Here is a 22,392-nt window from a genome sequence, read left to right on the forward strand (position 1 = left end):
GATTCATTAAAGTTATTCATGATGCCATGCAAGCGATATTGGTATTTGCCTCGGCAGATCTACTACTGTCCCCGAGCTTCTTTCCCAAGGGCCTCGAGGGCCTGCTCGTACTCGGCTATCCTGGCCTCGCCAAAGTCTCCCGGTGGTCCCTTCTTTAAATCTTCCTCTGTCCTCCTCGCAGAGACCTTGACCGTCTCCACCTTGTTTGACCTGTGAATGGCTACGTGGTCCTCATCCCTGCCGCCTGCCGGCACACCTGGTTTGCTCTTGGATGATGCAATCTCTGCAAAGAACCAACCGGCCTCGGTCTTGGTGAAGAATGTCCACGCACGACCGGCCCTACCAGCGCGGGCGGTACGGCCCACGCGGTGAACGTATGATCTCACGCTCGGTGGCATGTCGTAGTTGACTACATGGTCGAGGTTGGGGAGATCCAAACCACGAGCGACGAGGTCCGAAGCCACAAGTATGCGCAGCTTGCCGGACTTGTACTGGTTGATGACCTTTTTCCTTTCCGAGGTGCGGGTAGTCGACGTGAGCGTGCCGATACGGGACGCCACTTGACGGGGGGCCATTATCTCCAGAAGACGTGATAACCGCAAAGCTGACTCGTTCGACTTTGTAAAGATCAGAACGCTATCAATCGTGGAGTCTTTGCCAGTGGGCTTGGAAGCGACAATTTTGTTTTCGGCCTCGGCCTCAGAGTCGGAATCGCTGTCAAAGTCGGAGTCGGAGCTGTCAGATGATGACGTATCAGAGTCGTCCGAGGACGACGTGTCGGATCCGTTATCATTCATGACGACTTCCTTGCTCGTTGCTGACCTCGACCGAACGTGATCGCTGCTCAACAGATCAACCAGATACATGGGTTTCTGTTCAGGGTCGCGAACCTTGATCGCGAACTCGAGAAGTTGGTTAGGCAGTGCAAGCTCGTATGACGATGTCTCTACAGAGACGCCATTCATATCTGCTGTAGGACCGGAGGCTGATGTTGATACAGCAGTAACACTCTCAAGAACAATCATCTCGGGCTGCCGCAGGTTCAACTTGTTGAGCAGACTGACATTGCGTGTCATTGTAGCACTGAGAATGACCTTGCGGACACCGGACTTGTTTTGAAACATGAAGTCCCTGCAGCCCGGCTTATTCGTTGATAATTTCTCCATGACAACATCAAGCCATTGCTGGTAGCTCTGCTCTAGCAGCTTGTCTGCCTCGTCGACTACCAACCAGCGCACATAATCGAGGTTGAAGCCAGGGGTGCGTTCAATATGTTCTACCAGCCTGCCCGGGGTGCAGATGAGTATGTCAACTTTGGAGACAAGATGATCGACATGATTGACAAGAGGCAAAGGCGTCTCTGCCAATTCGAACAAATCAAATGTTGCATCTTCAACATCCCGTTTCCTGACATTCTCCCACTGGCGCGATTCAACCAAACGTGCATAGCCCTCTGGATCATACCGTCGGTCTTGATCCACAAGTTTCTCTTGCTCCTTCTTGAAGGCCTGGTTTCCGACGGCGGTGCCAATCCTGACAGTCTTTCGATTAGGCTGGCGGGCATAGGCAGCGGCGCAAATGTTACAGACTTCATGGACCTGCTGCACCAGTTCACGCGTGGGCACGACGATCAGAGCCCTGAGCTTTGTCACTGCCCCCAAACTGATGTCTCGTATCATGGGGAGAACATAAGCCAACGTTTTGCCCGACCCGGTAGCTGCAGAGATTACAAGGTCGCCCTGCCTGGCTGGGCTTGGCAGTAGTCTGGGGATCACTGCGGTCTGGACAGCAAAGGCCTCAGGATATCCCTTCGAGGCTAGCTGGCTGGCAATCTCTGGGGAGATGCCCAGTTCTGGCCTTAGACCCAGGCTCGTCCATTCGGCTTGGGTCCCCGATGAGACGTATAAAGGATTTTGCAGCCACAACGGCAGCGTGTCATAAGTCAATTCAACTTGGTTAGCCACTGCAGGGGCTGGCTGGGGAAGAGGCTCAAGACCATGAACCTCGGCTGCTTCTTGGTCTAGTTGCAGTTGGGCTAGAGGTTGGGTCGGAAGGTCTTCAGTGGTAGGGTCGCCATCTTCCTGGGTCTCTGTCGGCAATTTTGAAGCTTTCTTTAAAGACATATCCTTCTTCTTGAGAATGGATTTATGCCTCCCCGCCGCCGCATCTTCATCAACTGGCTGATCCAGCGCACGCTCATCATCGGCATCCTTCATCTCAACATCTCCCTTGGACCTTTTTTTCTTTTTCCTCTTCTCTTCCGGGGTTGCTGAGCCGAGCGCGACGGTCGACTCAGTGTTGGTGGGAAGTGTTCCACTTTGATCAAGACCAGCATTAGATTTTGATGTCTTCATCGCAGACTTGAGAGGTGCGGCAGTGGCTTCTGTTTGCGCCGCACTCTGAGGTGCCTTTTTTGCGACGTCGTCCAAATTCGACCCTGCTGGATTCGGTGCATCAGGGGCAGATTTTGACTTTCTGGACTTTTTCTTTTCCCGGGTGTCTTGAGGCGATGGGGGCTCTATCTTTGCCCTCTTCCTCCTCGGTTCGTCCCCATTTTCCCCGGTCTCGGCGTCTGCCGACTTGGCCTTTTTTGTCGGGCCAGTAATATTTGGAAGCTGGTCATGATCATCGAAGACAATCTTCCGAGGCTGACTTATGGCAGTAGACTGAACAGCGGAAGATGGCGATGGCGAGGCGGGAGCGGGTGGCTCAACTTTAGGTGCACCTGCCTTTGGCGGTGGTACATATCTGTTGTAGAACATATCGCGCCTTTATCCTTTCTTCCTAAAAATGGGCTTGGTTCGAGGTAATCAATTGGAGAGTGATCAGCGTGTTGAATCGCCGAGACTAGGTACTAGGAGTAGCAAGGTTCCTTCGGTTGTCGATGGCACAAGACCTTGGTTAAAGGTTCCATTAGGTAGGTAGGTTGGTACCTTGCCTCGAGGGTGCCTTTACTATCGCATACCTCCTCGGCTCCTCCTAGCTGAATCCAAATTTTTGGCGGGGCCGACTTTGCGCCCTCTGTCACCGCCCCGAAAAGTGAGCGATATCTTATCACATTCCCTGTCGGTTCTAGGAACCAGGCATCATCGGAACCTGGGCTACCGCAAGTTACAGTACAACCTTAGGTGAAAAGCTCCGCTCCACTTGCATAGCAGCAGCCGCTAATGCACGTCAATCTCAACCAGGCCCGATGGAGAGCGGAGACCTTATCTTAGGTTGATAGACGTTTTTCCCTGGCTGAGAAGAGGCTCCCGCAACGGCACGATTTATGCCAATGAGCATGGCATGTCATTTATAAGGTGACGATCGATACCTGAGAACAATCGCACATACTCTATGTGCATAATGGCCACAAGTTGTCGCATATATACCGAGCCATAGCCTGTATCGAGACACCACCTACTCCACCGACGACGACTTTACTTTTAATCCTTTTTTTAAAAAATAAAAAATAAAAATGAGGAGACTATCTCGTCAAGTATCGAGGCTGCCTCGACAGGCGACGAGGTGTTTCGTCCCAAACTACAGACTATTTCATAATACCAGCCCAATAGCAGCAGCAGTAGCACAACCACTTGGAGCCAGCGACTCGAATTCTCAACAGCCACCCGCCACGCCATCCCGCCCTACAATTGCACCCAAACCTGTTATCGATCTCAAGCATATCCGCCAGAACCCAGCATTGTATGAACAAAACTGCGTCGAAAGGAATTACAAGTCCCAGAGCACGTATCCAGCACGCATCAACGCCCTTTTCGAGCAATGGCACGAACGCCAACGTGAGGGCCGCACCCTCCGAGAACGCGCCAACCTGCTGCGCCGCCAACTGGCCAACCCATCGGCTTCCCTTACCGAAGCACCAGACCCGCAGTTTCAAGATCTGACGAGCATGTCACGCGAGGAGTTACTGGAGGAAGGCAAACGGTTAAAGGAGCAGCTATCATCCATTGAAGATTCCGAGACAAGGTTGGAAGATGAGATGCATAGTCTTGGCCTGGCACTGCCCAACTTGACTAGTACAAGTACTCCACGAGGCAGCGAGCCCATCGTTTTGAGCTACATTAACGTTGAGAATGACGACCCGACCGCATTACTAGAGTCGACTGGCAAGTCGGACCGAGTATGGCGCTCCCATGTCCACATCGGCTCGGAACTGGGCATAATGGACTTTGCAGGCGCGGCAAAGGCGTCGGGTTGGGGATGGTACTATCTGTTGGGCGACGGTGCGGCTTTGGAGCAGGCCTTGGTGCAGTATGCTCTAGCAGTTGCCACCCGCTACGGCTGGACGCAGGTCAGCCCGCCATCAATAGTTTATTCCCACATCGCCGGTGCGTGCGGTTTCCAGCCCCGCGATCAGAATGGGGAGACCCAGATTTACAACTTGGCGCAGACTGCATCTGATGCCGAGCGGGGACGGCCCGAACTATGCTTGACTGCCACGGCGGAAATTCCTCTCGCCGGAATGAAGGCCGACACACAGCTCGAGGAGGCAGAGCTTTCAATGCGTCGCGTGGCTGTGTCTCGTTGCTACCGTGCCGAGGCCGGCGCACGTGGTGTTGATACCAAGGGCCTCTATAGAGTACACGAATTTACCAAGGTGGAAATGTTCGCGTGGACCTCACCCAACGAGTCTGAAACCATGGACATCTTTGATGAGATGCTCGACATACAAACCGAAATCCTCGGGGCCCTGGGACTCAGTTGCCGCGTACTCGAGATGCCATCGACCGACCTTGGGGCTTCAGCAACGCGCAAGAACGACATTGAGGCATTTTTCCCATCGCGCAGGCTCTTGCGGGATGATGGTTGGGGTGAAGTCACTTCGGCCAGTATCTGTACCGACTATCAGACTCGTCGGCTCGCTACTAGGGTGCGCATCGGCGGAAAGATGACTTATCCGTGGACAGTCAACGGCACCGCACTCGCTGTGCCCCGCGTCTTGGCTGCTATACTGGAGAATGGATGGGACGAGGACTCCATGACGGTCACCATTCCGGAGGTGCTTAGGCCATGGATGGATGGCAAAGAGAAGATCGGCCCGAAACATCGCAGGAGATGACGGAAGCACCGACTAGTGTTGGTATATCTTTCACTGTGTAATCCCTTGTACAATAAACTGGTAATATTCTTTTGATGATTTAGTGATCTTTGACTAGCAGGCTTCGTATAACATGCACCAATCAAACATTCACCGAAACCCTTCTTTGTCTTACACCATCCCTCGAGGTTGCTTTTGGCGGAAATCTTAAATCAGACTTGATCCAGATCCAATGTTTGTTACTGGGCAATGGCTTATATATGCTCGCTGACCGAGGAATATTCGGCCGACCTCATCGGCACCGTGCCACCTATTTCATGAACCCTTCCCAAAACTCACGTAATGCATACGAACTCTGAAGTCATCTGTTAACAGTTTGAGAAACCCTGTCCACCTTTGAGTCCTCACGTATGCAGGGCTTTTCATACGCACATGCGGACCTACCAGCAGCTAAGGACAAACGTCGTCTGAAGCCTTGATACTTCGTCTGAAAGCGAGACAATGCTTGAGACTCTCAATAGTGGTGTGCCACAACGGACTAAAAATATCTTAGCATCAAACCTCCTGACACTATAATACAACGCGGAGGTATCCCTTTTTGTCAGGCAGATGAGCTAGCTGCGCTAAAATGGTACCGAAACACACGAGAAATGCCAGGCTGTCTGTCTGATGCAGAAAGCAAACAAGTACATACGAACAAGAAGAACAGACAAAGACGGTCATGGACACTGAAGAACTTGACGTCCTCATCATCGGGGCAGGCCCGACAGGCCTGACCCTGGCGCTCGAGCTGGCTCTGCAACAGCACGGGCAGCAGCGGCAGCGGGTCAAGTTCCGCATCATCGACCGCGAGCCGGAGCCGTCTCCATACAGCCGCGCCCTGGTCGTGCAACCGCGAACACTGGAGCTCCTTGCGCGGTATGGTTTTGACGATTTGCTGTCGCGCATGCTGGACAGGGGCAGGGCGGTCACAGGCATGACTTGGAGCTTCACCCCGACCCGCGAGGCCCGGTTTCAGTTCAGCGACATGGGGTCGGACGACACCGAGTTCCCGTTGTCTTTCAACGTGTCGCAGACCGAGACGGAGAGATTCCTGTTGTCCTGTCTGGAAATTGCGCTAGGTGTGGACGGTAGCCGTGTGCCTGTGGTGGAGAGGGGGGTCGAGGCAGAGTCGGTGGTGCAGGATGCCGACGGGGCGACGGTCACTCTGGTGAAAAGAGATGGCGGAGATGACCCAGGGACAAAGGAGACTGTCCGGTGCAAGTACGTGATCGGGGCGGACGGGGCCCGCAGTATCGTCCGCAAGGCTAGCACGACCATCACATTTGACGGCAAGACGTACCCTCACGACTTCATCATCTGCGACGCTTACCTGTCTGATACACATCTGCCCCTGGACCGCATCAACATCAACGTCCATGGTCCCTTCGTCGGCATCTTCCCCGTGGGCGGCGACATTGTCCGCATAGCCAGCATGCGCGAGCCCGGGGCCGAGCTGACGGGCCTGCCGGCTCTGGAAGAATTCCAGTATATCCTGACCAACAGGGCCGGCCGCGCAGCCGCCATGGGCCGTCTGCATGACCCGATCTGGATGACCAACTTCCGGATCCACTGCCGGTGTGCGAGTCGATACCGAGATGGGCGGCTGTTCATAGCCGGAGACGCAGCCCACATTCATTCTCCGGTGGGTGGGCAGGGCATGAACGCAGGTCTGCAGGATGCCATCAACCTGGGATGGAAACTATCAGCCGTCTTGCGTGGAGCCGCCGACGAGTCTCTGCTGGACACATACGAGGAGGAGCGACGCCCAATCGGCCTCGAGCTGCTACGTACCACGGATAACATGTTTCGATTTTTCGCTACTACGAACCGCTTTCTCATAGTCAGTGACCCTGTGCTGCCAATATGAAACCCAAACCCCAACCCAACCTTGTGATAAAACCAGGAACCCTTTTTTTTCAGAGGGTTTCCAGTACATGTTTTTCTTGCAAGACGAAAAGAAAAAAAGACTGACCATATTAACCAAAATCCGCCCTCGACAGTGGCTGCGTGCTCTGATCGGCCCCTGGCTCCCACCACTACTGGTCGGGACCCAAGCGCGGCGCCGGCGCTTCTTCAAGTGGATAACGATGCTCAGCATCTCGTACCGCGGGAGCAGCAGCATCGTCGCGACCGCCACCGGGTTCAAGGGTCCCGTCATGGGCGGAGACCGCGCTCCCGACGGCAAGCTCCTCGTCTCCCCCGCCATCGCCGCCACCGCCGAAACGACCACCACCACCACCACCAACCTCCACCGTCTCATTGCTGGGGTCAGGCATCATCTCGTGCTGTTCGCCGGCGACACCGCGACCGAGGACGACTTGATACAATTTGCTGCCAAGGTCGTTGCCCGCGAAAACGAGATACCGGTGGTCATGATCTTTCCGGGTGACGAGGGCTCCCTGGTGCCCAAGAATGCATATCGTGACCCTGAGTCGGTGCTGCACAAGAGGTATGGATTGGGATCGAAAGCGGGCTATGTGTTGGTGCGGCCCGATCAATACGTTGCTCACATTGGTTATATCTCCAGCGTGGAAGAGCTAGTGGCTTCCCTTGGTTGACAATGCTCTGTCACCACTTATGAGGAGAAGCTACTGCTCCGACGTTGCAACATAACAATATATGTGCTTGCGGTAGACACAATATAATTCTTGATTGTGAAAATTGATATGCAAATAGTCGATGAAACGAACGCCTGCCCATATTGCTTCTAATTAAACACGAAGAGTTTTTTTTTTTTTTTTGCATAGTTGCAATCATGTGTTTTTCCACTTCCCCAAACGCCTGGCGCAATGCAAATATGAACAACAGGAAATACATAATGTTCCAGGAACTCCAAGCTTGCCCATGATTACCCCAAGCAACGATTACTGAGAGACCAGCACCACCAAGACCGAAAAAAAAGTCAAGACGTTTCGGCCTGCGAGCTGAATGAAATAAAGCAACTAAACAAGAGCCAACCGTTATAGATTGCACACATTATAATTTAGAAGGGCCGGTAAAAGCGGCAATCAAACACGCAGAAACACTGGAGAAATTCCCAGATTTGGTCGATATGCAGACGGTGGCAAAAAAAAAAAAAGATGATGGAAATGACGGGGCTTTTTGTCCAAGAAAATAGAATATGCCGCAGAGATTTCGTCAAAACGATAATCTTTCCTAGTCAAAGGAGGAATCGAAAAAAAAAGTAGGTCGAAGTAGGTCGAGATGAGTAATAAAATGCAAATGATGTATGCAGAAAAGCCAAGCTTCATGGCAAGCAAGTCCACTCATCAGCTTGAGGTCGTCTACATATGTTATACAGATGCCTGCTGGGGAACTTGGATTTCAGGATAAGGTGCGTTTTGGCTACAACGCCACCCTCCCACCGCCATTTTGCATGCGGAACGGGAAGGCAGACGCCATAGGTCCGGGGCCTCCTCCAAGGCCGCCAGGGCTTATGACAGAGGAAGACGAAGAAGCCGAATGGCCTCCCATCCTGTCGTCATTGTAGCTGGTTGCTGATGATAGAGTGCTGCTAATCGAGTTGAAGCTACCACTCATTCCACCAGAAGAACCTGACGTAGAGGAAGTGAAAGTTCCGTGGCGAGAGTGCGAGTGTATCGATGATGGGCCACCTTGAGACATGAGCGCATCGGCCCGCTCAAATACGTTGCCAGTCAGCGCTGCGGCGAAGGAGCCGCTCTGTGGTGTTGCCGGCACTGTGGCTTGGGCCGCGGGGCCCAATGCAGCGCTCTGAGGTGTCATAGGAAGCTGTATGTGGGGATTGTGATGGAGATGGTTGTGATTTGGGTTTCCGTATTGCCCGTTTTGCTGATACTGTCGGTCACCGTTGTGAGGCTCCACAACGGCACCGCCTGGGCTAAAGATGCCGCCTCCATTGCCGTTTTGGTGCGACGTTGCCAGGCCCGGTCGGAGCCAATAGCCCCACGGCGAGCGTAGTATAAGACTCGATGCCTCCTGGATACTCTTCTGGAATGGTCGTAGGCGCATCCTCGTGTCAGCCGGTAGCGACAGTGGTTTTTCCACCTCTCTGACTTTGCTGCCAAACTCTGCCCAAGAATCCACAAAGTCGCGCACATCATTCCAGAAAGATCCCTGAGTCCGGATTCCGGGCTCCTTGAGCTTGATCAGCGAAAGACGCGTCTTGAGCTTCTCCGTCTGTTGGATTGTCATTGAGCACTTAGATATCAATGCCTTCCACATCTGCGACTCCCGAGTATTGCGGTGCTGTATAGCCGCTTGCAGGCCGTTGGTATATTGGTGGTTGAACGCTGGCAACAGCCGCACTACGAGATCGGTTGACTTCTGCAGAGCCAAGAAGATATTTTCAAAGATGCGATCCTCTTCGGTAAAGTCGCCCGACAGACCCCGGCTGCCTGTTGAAACAAACGACTCTCCTGATCGGGGCGTAGCTGAGGAAATGGTTGCCGTGCGTCCAGTCCCGTTGACGTATGGGATGCTGGAAAGCGGAACGTCAGTGGTAACCCTGAGGTTGCTCGGGTTATGGGATAAGTTGCTGCGGGCCGCACTCCGGGGAATCCCGTTTGGCCTCTCCACGGTCGGGGTGGCGGTGTTCTCGCGAGAACGCGGGCGGATGGTTCCGGAATTCATGGCCGTACGGCTGGCGGCTCTACGGTGTCCTTCTTCCGGAAGCACGTGCGATGTTGTCACTCGCAGCTCCGTGATGCTATTGTAGAGCTGCATCATCAAAGTTCGAATATATCGCGGGTCGCCGTTGTCTATGAAAAGGTCGACGTTACTCGCAAGCAATGAGCACACGTGCACGTAAGCGTTCACCAGGGTGATGCATGCGCGCAGCACATTCTCATTTTCAAACTGGGATGCGCCCTCCTCGTCGGCCTCGTGACGTTGAATTTCCTGCTCGAGCTCCTCCACATGAGAGTTGGTGTTGTAAAAGACGATCTCAAGACTGGAGCGCTTAGCTAGCCCGTCGCTCGTCAAACCCATGAGCATCTGGATCATGGGGTGGATCTGGAAAATGGAGTAGAGGACACCCTTGGCAGCTTCAAGCACCGGATCGACAAACTTGAACTCGCGTCTCCTTTCGGGAAGAATGGACAGTCGACGCACGTATATAGGCCGCTGGAGTATAGATTCGGCGGGGCTAACGGGCATCTTGCCATTTAGCATTTGCCCGTTGCCTTGCATCGCCGAGCCGTGGCTGAGGCCGCGATAGTGCGAGAATCGGTTATTAGCTTGAGTCTCGTCAAGTGTTCCCAGCTGCTGAGCTTTTTGTGAGACGACACCCATGCGCCGAGAGCGTTCGCCAGGTCGATCTGCTCGGGGTGTTTGTGATAAAGTTTCCGAGTTGCTTCGCATGCGTTCGTTCACATTGCCGATTGTTAAGGGCATGACCCCAGACTTCCTTGGAGCAGTGTTCTGTTGAGATAGCCCGCGGTAGTGGGAGCGTGTAGGAATCGGGGGTGGTCCGGGCCGTGCAAAAGCAGGCGATCTTAGGTCTGGCAGGCCGGCACCATTGACCCTTACCGGGAATCTCCCACTAACAACACGTTTGATCGGAACTCTTGGTGTTTCCATGCCCTCGTTCAATTCATCCATGCCCATTTCAGCGTCGGATCTGCTGCTGGTGTTGATCTCCAAAGCCCTCTGCTTCATGAACTTTTTGATGTGGGCCGTGACCGTTAACTCTGTGACTTCACTTTCTTTTAAATGCCCCTCGTTGGGGGGACTTGTTGCCTGCACCTGCAGGACCTCGGGAGGTGGAAATCGAATAGGGTTGCCTTCCAGCTTTATCATTTGAAGTGAGCCCATGTCCGCCAGGCAAATGGGCAACTCTTCGATTCGATTCTTCTGAACCGCAAAGACCTTCAACGAAGTCAATTTGACGATTTCAGGGGGGAGCGATCTAATCTTGTTGCGCCCTAAATCGAGAATCTCGAGGCTTTTGAGATGGCACAGCTTTTGGAGATATGACTACACGTTAGTCCCTGGAGGAAAAAATACAAGCAGTTCACTCCGTCAGGCATATTATTACGTTGGCGCAGACTTACCGGTAGTGGAAACTCCCGGAGCTCGTTGTTCCGGACGTTTAGGTAGCGCAATGAGGAGCATTCGGACCACCGGGCGGGAAACGACGATATTTTGTTGTGGGAAAGTGCTAGTCTAAGACACGGCGCGGCGATGTTGTCAGTAAATCACTCGCAGACAGATGTAAATATCGTTGGAGGTACAAGGCTTTGTGCCTGTATGATAGATTATTCGATCGGCGAAGGGGACAACCTACCGCTCAAGTTCGTGCTTGATCACGTCCACAATCTCTTCGGGAAGCTCTTGTATGTTTTTTCGGCTCAAGTCAATGGTAACTCCAGGCTTCAACTCGTTGCTGACCCCGCTGGCCTCAGCTGCCTGCGACTCGTGCTCCTTGAGGGCTTCGGCCATGGCTCGGCGCGCCATGCCTATGACCTGACCGGCGGAAACGGGCGGGTTCGCGGAGAGTGTCGAAGACGAGGTGGATGACATGCTGCGAGCGTTGGCGGGGATCGCGGTGGGCATTGGTGGCAGATTGTTGAGCGAGCCGCCGCCGTTCGTCATGTTCCTTCGACCTTGCGCAGGATTCTCGGGTAGCCCTCTGCCACCGTTGGCCAGGTTGATGGCCGGCCTGTCGCCTGTTCGATCCATGATTTATCAGAAGGAGGGCAGATCACGGGTCTCGATCAGGGTGGCCGAGCGGCCTCGACGGCAGGATGAGTTGCCCTCGTGGGGCGTTGGGGATAGGCTGAAAAAAAAATAAAAGGCAAGAGCGGCACAGTTGAAGAGGCGTGTTTCGTGTTGGCTTTCTTTCTCCGTCGTTTGATGATTGCAGAAATTTCGTATTTTCCCTGCTTTCCCGCCTTTTTCTTTTGTTTTTGTTTTTTTCTCCTTTCGTATTTTTTTTTCTTCCTCAGTTCTTTTTCTTTTGGGCGGGAGCGTATCGATTCGATCCGGCGAATTATGCCAATTGAGCCACGAGATTGATGGGCTCGGGGTAAAATCAACCCAGGGCTGGCGTGGAAGAGTAACGCGCGGTGACTGGCTCTGAACTTGGAATGCTTTCCTGGGCTTGTCAGGGCACCTTTGCTTCGAGCAGCGCCGAATCTTGTGGGCTGGCTGATTGCCGTTCCAATGTTTTGTTTGGAACCGATTCGCTGTCGATCTCGTCTGGCCTGACCAACCTAACGCTGTGCTGTCACCGCTGTGCGACAATTTGTCTTGTCGCCCGTTGGATTGGCTGCTTCTGCATGCAGCATGCGTGCGTCTAGCAAAGGGGAAGCACGGTACATAAAGCCACAAGACGCACTGTACAGACCCGTACCTTACTTGTGCTTGTATGTAGGTACAAGATTGTTGTAATTTGGCTCTGCAGCTCCTGCGGTATAAAACAACCACATTCCAAAGGATAGTAACCCTATAACACTAAGACTTTTTTTTACTGCGAGTATATAAAATTTTGACAATATAACGGGAGTAGGAGAAAAAAAAACGTCTCTTTTTCCCCCGAAGAACTCTTCGCCGCCTGCTTCCAGAACGAACAACGAAGCGGTCGGCGTTACAAGGATTGGCGTTTGCCAAGCAGAAAGGGGGCTTGAGGCTGGGGGTTTGGATGCACTGACCACTGGGGGCGCACCAAATGCGTACTAGGTAACGTATAGGACTGAGGACAGTGACAAGGTTAAGCTTGTCAGTAGTGTGGAGGCTACAGCCATCGCATCGCAGGCTGGCAAGCCTGGTCAACTCAACTCCATGTCAAATCAAGCCCAAGAAATAAATACACTCCCGTGGCCCCAAAGTTGAGCCATGACAGGTAAACGCCATGTCAATTCTCGCATAGATAGATACCACGTAGGTGCACAGCCACTATTTTGTTTGATGTGAGAAGATACTGCCTCGTACAATTTTTAACTGCAATATTCTCTGGGGATTATATGCCAAAAATGGCTTCGGGTAATAATACTCTTTCCAATGGAGACGTGCAACCTATGTACTGAGTAAATGTACGAGCCGGGCTTCTCCTGGAGTAGATGACCAAGAAAGGAAGAAACCCCCGCCTCTTCTCTCTTAGCGTGCCGCATGTCTGCAAAGAACCATGCTCGAGTCGCCATCAGTTGCAGTTTGACCTCCCTGGTACGCTACCAGGGAGGTAAATGGCACGAACACTGCACTGTCTGATACCAATTTTGATTCGTGCCGATGTAGTAGCCAGTGTATGCACACATGAAAAAGTCACCGCGACTCGGGAAGTCCTAGATTCCATACTGTTAATACAATACATTATCGTACTACGGAGGATTCGTCGCATTCAACGGCCATGAAGCAGCAGGCATTGTATTGTGCACATGGCTCATGACCTCATAAATTATGCCACTGAACGCCGCATTCCTGGGGTTAGGTGCCACCTACAACCAATATTATGCACATCCGCCTAAACACCTTACCTATACCTTATAGAATTGGAATAGGAGCGCCTGAAGCCTTCTCCAATGCATTCCGAGATCTTATAAACTTGGGTTCGGCTGGCCATACTCAATGAACCTAGTAGTCTGTGAGGGAATACCAACTTATTACAGTTGCCTATTAATGATAATCAAATAAAAATAACAATAAAATACGCTGGCGGCCCAACCCTTGGGAATTATATACATATTGCACGTTGTGATGACCATCATAATTGTAGAGTTTTCGGAAGAGAAGACGGAGAATTTCCGTCGGTTATTCCCGGTATTTCAATCCACGTCTATCTAGCCCAAGGTCTAGACCTGATTTTTTTTTATCCTGGGCGTTGGCAAGGGGGAAAAGTCGTGTATCCAGCTTTTGTGACTCAACAGAGTGCAGTGCTTCAACAGAGTAATTAATTCCATTAGGTGCCCAACCTACAAGATGCGGTTCTTGCGACACACCAAGCTGTTATCTACCTTAGGTAAGTACTTCGTGTGAATTTAGCCGACTGTCGCGAAATTCGATGATCAACATGGGATGAATATTAGCTGCACTGTGATTCGGACTAACATGATAGGCACAATGCTTCCAGACCACAGTTGACTAACCATTGGAGACCGCCTGCAGGTAAACTCACCTTGCGACGATTCAGTGGTAGGGGGAGGGGGATCAGACCGAAACGGAGTAGTAGTGGTAGGGAGGATGCACGTTACACACAAGCCCCAACGATGTTTGAAACAAGCCATTGAAACGAACAACCCTGCTAAAGTCAGTGTTTCTCCCTATCAGGTGATTAGACGTTTCAATTGGGCTGATGTTAACTAATAAATCCAAATCACGTGAATTATCATCCATTGCTAGGAATCCCCGGCCCGGTCCACCATCGTCAAAACTTTTGGTCAAGTCTTTTTCCGAAGGGTGGGTGTGGCGAGGCGCATTTAGACATGCGATGACAGCGGTTTCAGTCAGTGCGAGCAGGCAAGGCAGTGCAGCAATCAAACAGCGAGTACTGCGTTAACTTCTCACTTTGGAAATTTCGGCAGGTCTAGGCTTTACGTCCGATTGTTTGGTTTAAAATCAATTCATTAGCAAACCAAGTCTGAGGTAAGTAAATTCTTGGAATCGTGAAGATTGCCTGCTTTTGCAGTTTGCAGGGACACTATGCCGACTCAGCGGTGGGTAACACCTGTTGTAACCCAGGTACCTCCCTCCCGTCTTCATTCACTAGGTACGGTACGGTACGGTACGGTACTTTCAGATCACAGTAGTCACCAAAAAGACGTCTCCATCGTAGTGAATACACTCTCCCGAGATAAATAATCACAACACCAGATCAATCCCAAATTCAACATCAGACTGACTGACTGTCTCATGGAAAGCTCTAATGATCGGACGGTGACATAGCTGCATCTTTTAATCGAAAATACATGCAATGTCATTTTCATATGCTGCCACAGGATCCCAAGAAAAATCACAATGCCTGCACTCGAAAGAACCAACTCATGTACAGACATTGATTTCACGCTTAGGCGACAGTTCAAAAAATCACACTTTAGGTATGCATGCATCCACATGGCTAATTCGATCTGTACCTTCAGCATCTGACCTCTGAATCGTCTCAAAAGAAAACATCAGAAGGAAATAATATTGGCTGCCCTTGACAGACACGATGTGTATGTACAAGCGGCCACATCCTTCGGGAAGAGTTTGTGCTTCCAGCTTCCTGCTGTGATTGACCAAGGCAGTACGCTGAATACCTTGAGTAGTGGATATATCTCAAACGTAGAAGATCCAACAGTAGCTGACTTGTGTGAAAACTAAACGTAGTCACGATCGTCGTCTCACCACTTCTCAGCCTCATGGTAGGAAATGTACTCGTACCTGTGTAATGATCCGGGGCTCAAAATTGACAAGTCAACAGATGAACCAAGTCAAGGCCCTTCGTGATTCTGGTGTGGACGCGCGGACTCTCAACAGCAACACACCGCAAGATGAGAAGGAGCACATCTACCTGGATCTTGCCTCGGGTCATCCTCGGACACGGCTTTTATACGTGACACCAGAGCTCTGTTCTGGAGATTTCTTCCGTAAGCGGCTTCAACTGGTTCACGAGCAAAAGGAGTTGGCACGTATCGTTGTTGATGAGGCCCATTGCATTTCGGAATGTGAGTATAACCTGGCCGACAAACATACCCTTGAGCTCACCGCTGATGTGTCATTATCCTTTCCTTGAAAGGGGGCCACGACTTTCGTAAAGACTACAAACGATTATCATGGTTTCGGGAGGCTTTTCCAGATGTCCCTGTTATGTGCCTCACTGCAACGGCCAACGAGCAAGTCCGCAGGGATGTTCTCGCCACGCTTGGTCTCGTCAAGGCTGGCAATCCAAGCCCAGCTAGGTTGAAGCAATTCACAACGACAGCTCACAGACCCAACCTCCACCTCGAGGTACGGTTTACCAGCGATGAGGCAAATGACAGGTACTCGGACTTTGTGCAGTGGCTTCAAGACGTCTACGAGCGCAGGCGGGGAGATGAGCGCAGGACGGAGCTTGAGGGCAGCAACGAACGCGTCGAGGCCGTTTCGGGAATCATCTACACCATCAGTCGAAGTGAGTGCGAGTCCCTCGCGGCCTCGCTGAGGGAGGATGGGATTGGTGCCCGGCCATTCCATGCCAAGCTTTCCAAACAAACCAAAGAGAGCACATTGGCCAAGTGGATTACAAATGATCCCGGCTACGATGTCATCGTGGCGACTACTGCCTTCGGCATGGGCATCGACAAGGACAACGTCCGATTCGTCGTCCATTGGCGCTTGCCAAAGTCCTTCGAAGGCTACTACCAGGAGGCAGGACGTGCAGGACGGGACGGCAGAGCATCTTACTGTTTTCTCTACTACAGTCGAGAGGACCGGGATCGAACGTACAGCATGGTCACCCGGGATACCCATCAAAATAGAAGCGGTGACATTGGGGGTAATGGAGGTGCCCGCCTCGAGAGCCTCAACAGATTGGTTGCTTATTGCGAGGATACCAGCGGTTGCCGGCATGCGGCATTATGTCGATATTTTGGTGAAACAATCGAACCGTCATGCGACTTTGCCTGTGATTGGCATAGGGACCCGCAAATACTGAAGGACAGAAAGAGACGGGGACTCGCGACTGAGGAGTACGTAAGTACTCAACGCCAGGAGGGGAGATACGATGACTATGGCGATGATTATGATTAGATGTTTAGAGAACGTTACACCCAGAAAACAAATTATACCCACCTGTTTCCACCACAAGTTCAGACACGTATTGCTATCTACGCCCGATCAGGCCTGTCAGTTTCTCTTCTATTCCCTCTTGCGCCAGTATATGCCTCGTTTGCTGCCAGCTCGCCCATGCTGCTCCTTGAATTACGCAGTCTGTGAGATCGTCAAGCTTTTTGAAGTGTTTTTCACCATTGCCCTCGGTCGCTTTTGATTTGCCTCCCCGAGTCCCCTTTACTGGCTTCCAGTGCTCAAGGAAAGAGTCGGCTAATTTAGTCACATGTGGGCTCCCCAGTTCCAAAAACTTCGTATCCCTCGTTGAGATCCATTTGCCCAGAAGATCAATCTTCATTTTCTTGAGCTGCTTAGACGGCAATCTTCCATCTTCAACGAAGAAGAAGGGCGCGGCTTTCAGAGGATCTACGGCCGTTACCTCGCCCTTCCACAGCTCCAGGGATCGCATCGCAGTCAGGATCGCGTGCAGCATCGCCTCGAGCGCATTCACACGTAGAGTCCACTCCAGCACCGCCGCGGCTCCGGCGGAACGATATCGTTGCTGCTCTATGATGATGTGAGTGGGTTTCAGGGGAAGCAAATGGCGGTTTACGAGGTCCACTGCGACGGGGCTGAGGGCTTGATTGTTCTTGATGTCCACGCTGTCCTCGGTCAAGTCGAGGACTTTCCAGTCGTGCAGCATGAGCGGCGGAGGTGTCCTGACCTCTGCCGCCCCTTCGCTGCCGCCCAATGAAGGGACGATGGGTTCCTTGGGCTTCAGACCTTGTCCTTGACGGGGGTTTGTGGCTGGTGTGAGCAGGCAGAAGGCGAAGTTCCGCAGGCCCATGTCGATGCTCAGTATGCGGTCATCGGCGGACAAGGCGCGGGTGCCGGCGAGACTTGCAAGGATGCGGTCAGTGACGACTCGCTTGGTGCCATTGCTCGAGACTCCGCATGCCTGGGCTACTTTCTTCAGCTGGCCAACAGTTGGCGACTTGGACAGAGTCTTCAGCCAGCTCAGACTGGGCGGGAGCAACATGCCCGGGACAATCTTGAGCCGAAAAAAAAAGACAAGCTGGCACGTATCAACTCTTTGACATGGGCATTATGTTATTCGATGGGTTGGAGTTGGAAATTTATTTATTTTGTATTTCTCAAAGTAGCTAGGAGGTACCTTAGCCTAAGTTGAATGCAAATGCAAGTGGCCCTGACTGATCGTCTTTGACGAAAGTGGATCGCAACCGATCAGTCTTGGCATCCATTGATGTACTTGGGGACCTTGCCAAGCCTTCAAGGTGTGAATTAATCCTGGGCATCCACGATCTTCTGCAAAGTTGTAACTCTTACAATTGCGCCTCGAAGAACAGGGTAAATCAGAGGCAAGACTTCTTTTCTTGATGAGTAAAAAAAAAAAAAAAAAAAAAAAACGGCTTGATACACCTCACAAAAAGACAGACCGGACTTGCCGGACCATTACGACACCCTACCAGTTGATACTCGGTACCAGGCGTCGTTTCTTTGCGCCCGAGGACGCCCCCAAGGGGTCGGACCCATAATAAATGGCGGGGCGGCAAGACCGATGTCGTGATTTCTGTCGAGATTTCAAATCCCAAGGTGCTTTTGAGTTCACAGTAATTCCATGTCTGCTAAGCTGGTCCAGTATTTGTCAAACTATTGAACTAGTAAGGTATATTAGATCCTTTATAGATCGAGTGTCTCTGTTGCAACCATTGCAAATTACATCATTCGTTTGTAACAGCAGGGCTTTCTAGTACCGTTTTTGATACCTTTGTTACAAGCTTCCACTAGTTATTGTAGTCAAACCTGTAAGTATGCTTTTTACATCTAAAGGGATCGCACTAGGTTCTCCAAAGTACTTCATACCTCCCCTGCATACCTAAGTAAGGTAGGTAGGCTTGCTATGTACCTACCTACCTACCTACCCGCCAAGCTACTTACCTTATCTCACCTTGAAGACCTTGGCGAGCTGGGATACATCATTGTGCAGCTGCTTGCAACCACCCAAACCCCCCACTCCCCACAGCCCTGAGAATTCCATATTGCCTCACACTACCCGTCAGACACGGCTAGTCAGTCAATGCCTGCCGGGTGGCATCAATTTGTCTGCAGGTTGCTTAGCAATCGGCGGCGCATGCGATAGATCTAGACTACCTACCTACCTTAGGTACCTAGGAACTGACCCCGCCACTGGAAATCTATAGGTAGCTTAAATCTTCCTTGGTTCTGACCAACGGGCGACGTCTGGGAACCTCTGGCGGGTCCCCTTCCTTCCCGAATTTAGAACAACATACTTAAACGACCCTCCGAGCCCCTCTCTATGCGAGCATTCGCTGCCGTCAGGCAAGTCTCTGCTACTGCCAAAACGAGAACATCAGCCCCATTACGCCTAACAGCCGTCTCGAGACACTTGTTTTCCACAAATCTACCCAGGATGGCGCCCATACACAAGGAGACGGACTATCTGGTCATTGGAGGTGGGAGTGGTGGACTGGCTTCGGCGCGCATGGCCAGCTCCAAGTTCGGGACCAAGGCCATGATCGTCGAGGGTGGAAGAATAGGAGGCACATGTGTGAACGTTGGGTAGGTAGTGATGTATTTGTTTTTTATCAGTTCAGCCTCTGCTGATAGGTGACATACCAAACAACTTGAGCTTTGCGCTAACATCAAGATAGATGCGTGCCGAAAAAGGTCACCTTCAACGCCGCTGCCATCGCCGAAACCATACATCAGGCCAAATCATATGGCTTTTCCGTCCAGGAAACCAAGCCGTTCGACTGGAGGAGCTTCAAGCAAAAGCGTGATGCCTACATCAAGCGCCTCAATGGCATCTACGATCGCAACTTGGCCAACGACAAGGTCGAATATCTCCATGGATGGGCAAAGCTTTTGTCGCGGAATGAGGTCGAGGTGACACTCGACGACGGCAGCAAGGCTGTTGTCAAGGCCAAGAAGATTTTGATTGCTGTTGGCGGCACGCCCACAAAGCCCAGCTCTTCGATACCTGGTGCAGAGTTTGGCACCGACAGCGATGGCTTTTTCGACATCGAGGATCTCCCAAAGAAGGTTGCTCTGGTCGGAGCTGGCTACATTGCGGTTGAGTTCGCAGGCATGTTTAACGCTCTCGGAGTTGAGACCCATTTGTTTATCCGCGGAGACACGTTCCTTCGCAACTTCGATCCCATGGTGCAGGAGGTGGTGACCAAGGAATATGAGCGTCTCGGCGTAAAGCTGCACAAGCAGTCTTCACAGTCCAAGATTGAGCGCGACGAGAGCACAGGAAAGCTCACCGTTCACTACAAGGACAAAGACGGTGAAGGTGCCATCTCGGACGTGGATCACCTGATTTGGGCCATCGGCAGAACCCCAATGACCAAGGACATTGGGCTTGACAAGGCCGGCGTCAAGGTCAACGAGAAGGGCTACATCGAGGTGGACGAGTTCCAGAACACGTCGGTCGAAAATGTTTACGCCCTTGGGGATGTCACTGGCCAGGTTGAGCTCACCCCCGTTGCTATAGCGGCCGGTCGCAGACTGTCTCACCGTCTGTTTGGTGGTGAGCAGTTCAGCACCTACAAGCTTGATTATTCCAACATACCCTCGGTCGTCTTTGCACACCCTGAGGTGGGCTCGATTGGACTCACCGAGCCCGAGGCGATCGAGAAGTATGGCAAGGAAAATCTCAAAATATACAAGACGAGCTTCACTGCCATGTACTATGCCATGATGGAGCCCGAGGAGAAGGGCCCAACAGCATACAAGCTGATCTGCGCCGGGCCCGAGGAGAAGGTTGTTGGATTACACATTGTCGGTTTGGGCAGCGGAGAGATGTTGCAGGGCTTTGGTGTCGCGGTCAAGATGGGCGCGACCAAGAAAGACTTTGATAGCTGTGTTGCCATACACCCCACCAGTGCTGAGGAGTTAGTTACTCTGAAGTAAGCGATAGATTGAATCCCGCTTGGTCACGAGTCTCTTGTGCTACACGGTAGATAGAGTATATAGTTATACTTTTTTTGAGAATTACGTGCCAGCTGTGCCACAGAACAAGTTCCTAGGCCTCAAAAGAGGAAGAAAATCCCCCACTTCCCGCCCGGAAATAAGGATAAACAAAACAAGAAAATAAAGAGGTAAAATAGAAGAAACGAAAAAAAAAGTTCACAGCATCCTTGTAGACTTCCAATGAGGCAACCCGAGCCATTACATACGAAGTAGTGCTGACCCTACCGGTGCAAGTCCAAACCTTGGATCGATCAGAAGCTCCGCGAAAGCGTTTGAGCTACAGGCGCTTGTTGGGAGGGCGCCAGAGACGGCCCAGTCTTTGTTGACCCAATAAGGTATAACTTGCTTAGAGGTGGGGGGGTTGAAAGACACTGTGATATACGCGGAGGTTGAGCTCGTGGCGAGTACTTCAAGACATGATCCTTTGGTCTTTGGTTTTTTTTGTTCCCCCCTTCTGTTAAGGTTCTCTTCTTTTTTGTAGACTTTCGATCCTTGGTCGAATTTGTGTAGAACTCGATGCAGGATGAGATGTTAAATAAACATATCTACCTTATAGGAACACGAAACTAATCTGCGGTGGCATCAAACCCAAACGTGATATCCTTGGTAATATAAGTAGCTGTTAGGATACGGCCAATTCTTTTTTCTTTTATATATATTCGGACGAAACCAGAATATATCCAAAGAAAACCCCCGAATCTAAACCAGAATTTGACATTTACATATGGTTCTGCATGGCAATCTTTGGGTTGCTGGTCATTACTCGATGGGCACTTACACGTGGTATCGATATGTATGGCTGGGAAAGCTTGCTGTGAAGTTGAGATCAAAACAATCAGACGGGATCGCGACACCATGCCATTTGCAGCACTAGATCGTCGATATCCCCTCCTTTAGGAATACCAAAGCATAATTTTGATCCCGGCCCGTCCTATTCTCATTTTTTTTTTTTTAGCAAAGTGCGTCGCAGATCACATCTCCGCGCCACGAAACCAACTCTCGAATCATCTGGCCTTGACATCTTGCTGGCGGCTAGACAGACATATTTGCCCACGTATAGGGATTGTGGAGCAGGGAATAAGAGGGATCTAACAACCCACTTCAACAACAGTTACTACTAGTATCGAAATGTAAGTTTTTTCTCGTTGTCTGAAGGTTCATAAATATAAACCATGTGGCCATGCTCGGCAGAGTGTGACAAGGGTAATTTGAATCCCGGGCCGAAAGGTGAGATGCTCAAAGAAGTAAGGTATTCAGGGAAAACAAAAGTCGACATTGCTCCGATCCTCAGTTAAGGATTAGCTCTAGTACTCTAAATACCTGCCATCCCCGGTGATATCGGCATCTTTATCAACTAAGCGACAAGAAATCGCCACGGAAAGCAGTATGGATGGATGCCGTGCATACCTTACCTCTACTGATACAACAACGAGCTGGAGAACTGGCCAGTAAAAATGGCGAGCCATCAAGAAGACGATAGCAAGGTGCCATTGATCCAAGGGATCAACATTTCACTGGCAATCTTAACTACGATGGCAGTGGGAGGTCGGTTTTGGTTAAATCTCGTCACCTTGAGAACGTTCAGACTGGAA

The 22,392-nt window shown here is 51.4% G+C and overlaps 7 protein-coding genes across 7 annotated transcripts; 4 read left to right on the plus strand and 3 right to left on the minus strand.

Annotated features, from left to right (window-relative positions):
* Positions 1–62: 62 nt before the first annotated feature.
* PgNI_09781 (uncharacterized protein) lies at positions 63–2,762 on the minus strand (the record flags this gene model as incomplete). Its single annotated transcript, XM_031129763.1, has 1 exon — positions 63–2,762. The coding sequence occupies one exon, from the start codon at positions 2,760–2,762 to the stop codon at positions 63–65; it is 2,700 nt and encodes an 899-aa protein (XP_030977686.1).
* Positions 2,763–3,460: 698 nt separating this feature from the next.
* On the plus strand, positions 3,461–5,062 carry PgNI_09782 (uncharacterized protein; the record flags this gene model as incomplete). Its single annotated transcript, XM_031129764.1, has 1 exon — positions 3,461–5,062. One exon carries the CDS (start codon positions 3,461–3,463, stop codon positions 5,060–5,062), a length of 1,602 nt encoding a protein of 533 aa, XP_030977685.1.
* A 700-nt stretch (positions 5,063–5,762) lies between these two features.
* On the plus strand, positions 5,763–7,641 carry PgNI_09783 (uncharacterized protein; the record flags this gene model as incomplete). Its single annotated transcript, XM_031129765.1, has 2 exons — positions 5,763–6,923; positions 7,084–7,641. 2 exons carry the CDS (start codon positions 5,763–5,765, stop codon positions 7,639–7,641), a joined length of 1,719 nt encoding a protein of 572 aa, XP_030977684.1.
* A 108-nt stretch (positions 7,642–7,749) lies between these two features.
* PgNI_09784 (uncharacterized protein) lies at positions 7,750–12,413 on the minus strand. Its single transcript, XM_031129766.1, has 3 exons — positions 11,349–12,413; positions 11,116–11,227; positions 7,750–11,023 (listed from the first exon to the last, which is right to left on the minus strand). The coding sequence occupies exons 1-3, from the start codon at positions 11,741–11,743 to the stop codon at positions 8,429–8,431; spliced, it is 3,102 nt and encodes a 1,033-aa protein (XP_030978081.1). The 5' UTR covers positions 11,744–12,413; the 3' UTR covers positions 7,750–8,428.
* A 1,430-nt stretch (positions 12,414–13,843) lies between these two features.
* Positions 13,844–17,056, plus strand: PgNI_09785 (uncharacterized protein). Its single transcript, XM_031129767.1, has 9 exons — positions 13,844–14,018; positions 14,130–14,305; positions 14,399–14,455; positions 14,581–14,641; positions 14,738–15,093; positions 15,163–15,281; positions 15,365–15,399; positions 15,459–15,702; positions 15,774–17,056. Exons 5-9 carry the CDS (start codon positions 15,014–15,016, stop codon positions 16,763–16,765), a joined length of 1,470 nt encoding a protein of 489 aa, XP_030978060.1. The 5' UTR covers positions 13,844–14,018; positions 14,130–14,305; positions 14,399–14,455; positions 14,581–14,641; positions 14,738–15,013; the 3' UTR covers positions 16,766–17,056.
* On the minus strand, positions 16,839–17,822 carry PgNI_09786 (uncharacterized protein; the record flags this gene model as incomplete). The annotated part of the gene is made up of 1 exon (XM_031129768.1): positions 16,839–17,822. The coding sequence occupies one exon, from the start codon at positions 17,820–17,822 to the stop codon at positions 16,839–16,841; it is 984 nt and encodes a 327-aa protein (XP_030978059.1).
* A 1,178-nt stretch (positions 17,823–19,000) lies between these two features.
* Positions 19,001–20,879, plus strand: PgNI_09787 (uncharacterized protein). Its single transcript, XM_031129769.1, has 2 exons — positions 19,001–19,384; positions 19,477–20,879. The coding sequence occupies exons 1-2, from the start codon at positions 19,122–19,124 to the stop codon at positions 20,738–20,740; spliced, it is 1,527 nt and encodes a 508-aa protein (XP_030977683.1). The 5' UTR covers positions 19,001–19,121; the 3' UTR covers positions 20,741–20,879.
* The last annotated feature ends 1,513 nt before the right edge of the window (positions 20,880–22,392 follow it).

Source organism: Pyricularia grisea (genome assembly GCF_004355905.1).
Source record: "Pyricularia grisea strain NI907 chromosome Unknown Pyricularia_grisea_NI907_Scaffold_7, whole genome shotgun sequence".
NCBI classification, from domain to species: domain Eukaryota; kingdom Fungi; phylum Ascomycota; class Sordariomycetes; order Magnaporthales; family Pyriculariaceae; genus Pyricularia; species Pyricularia grisea.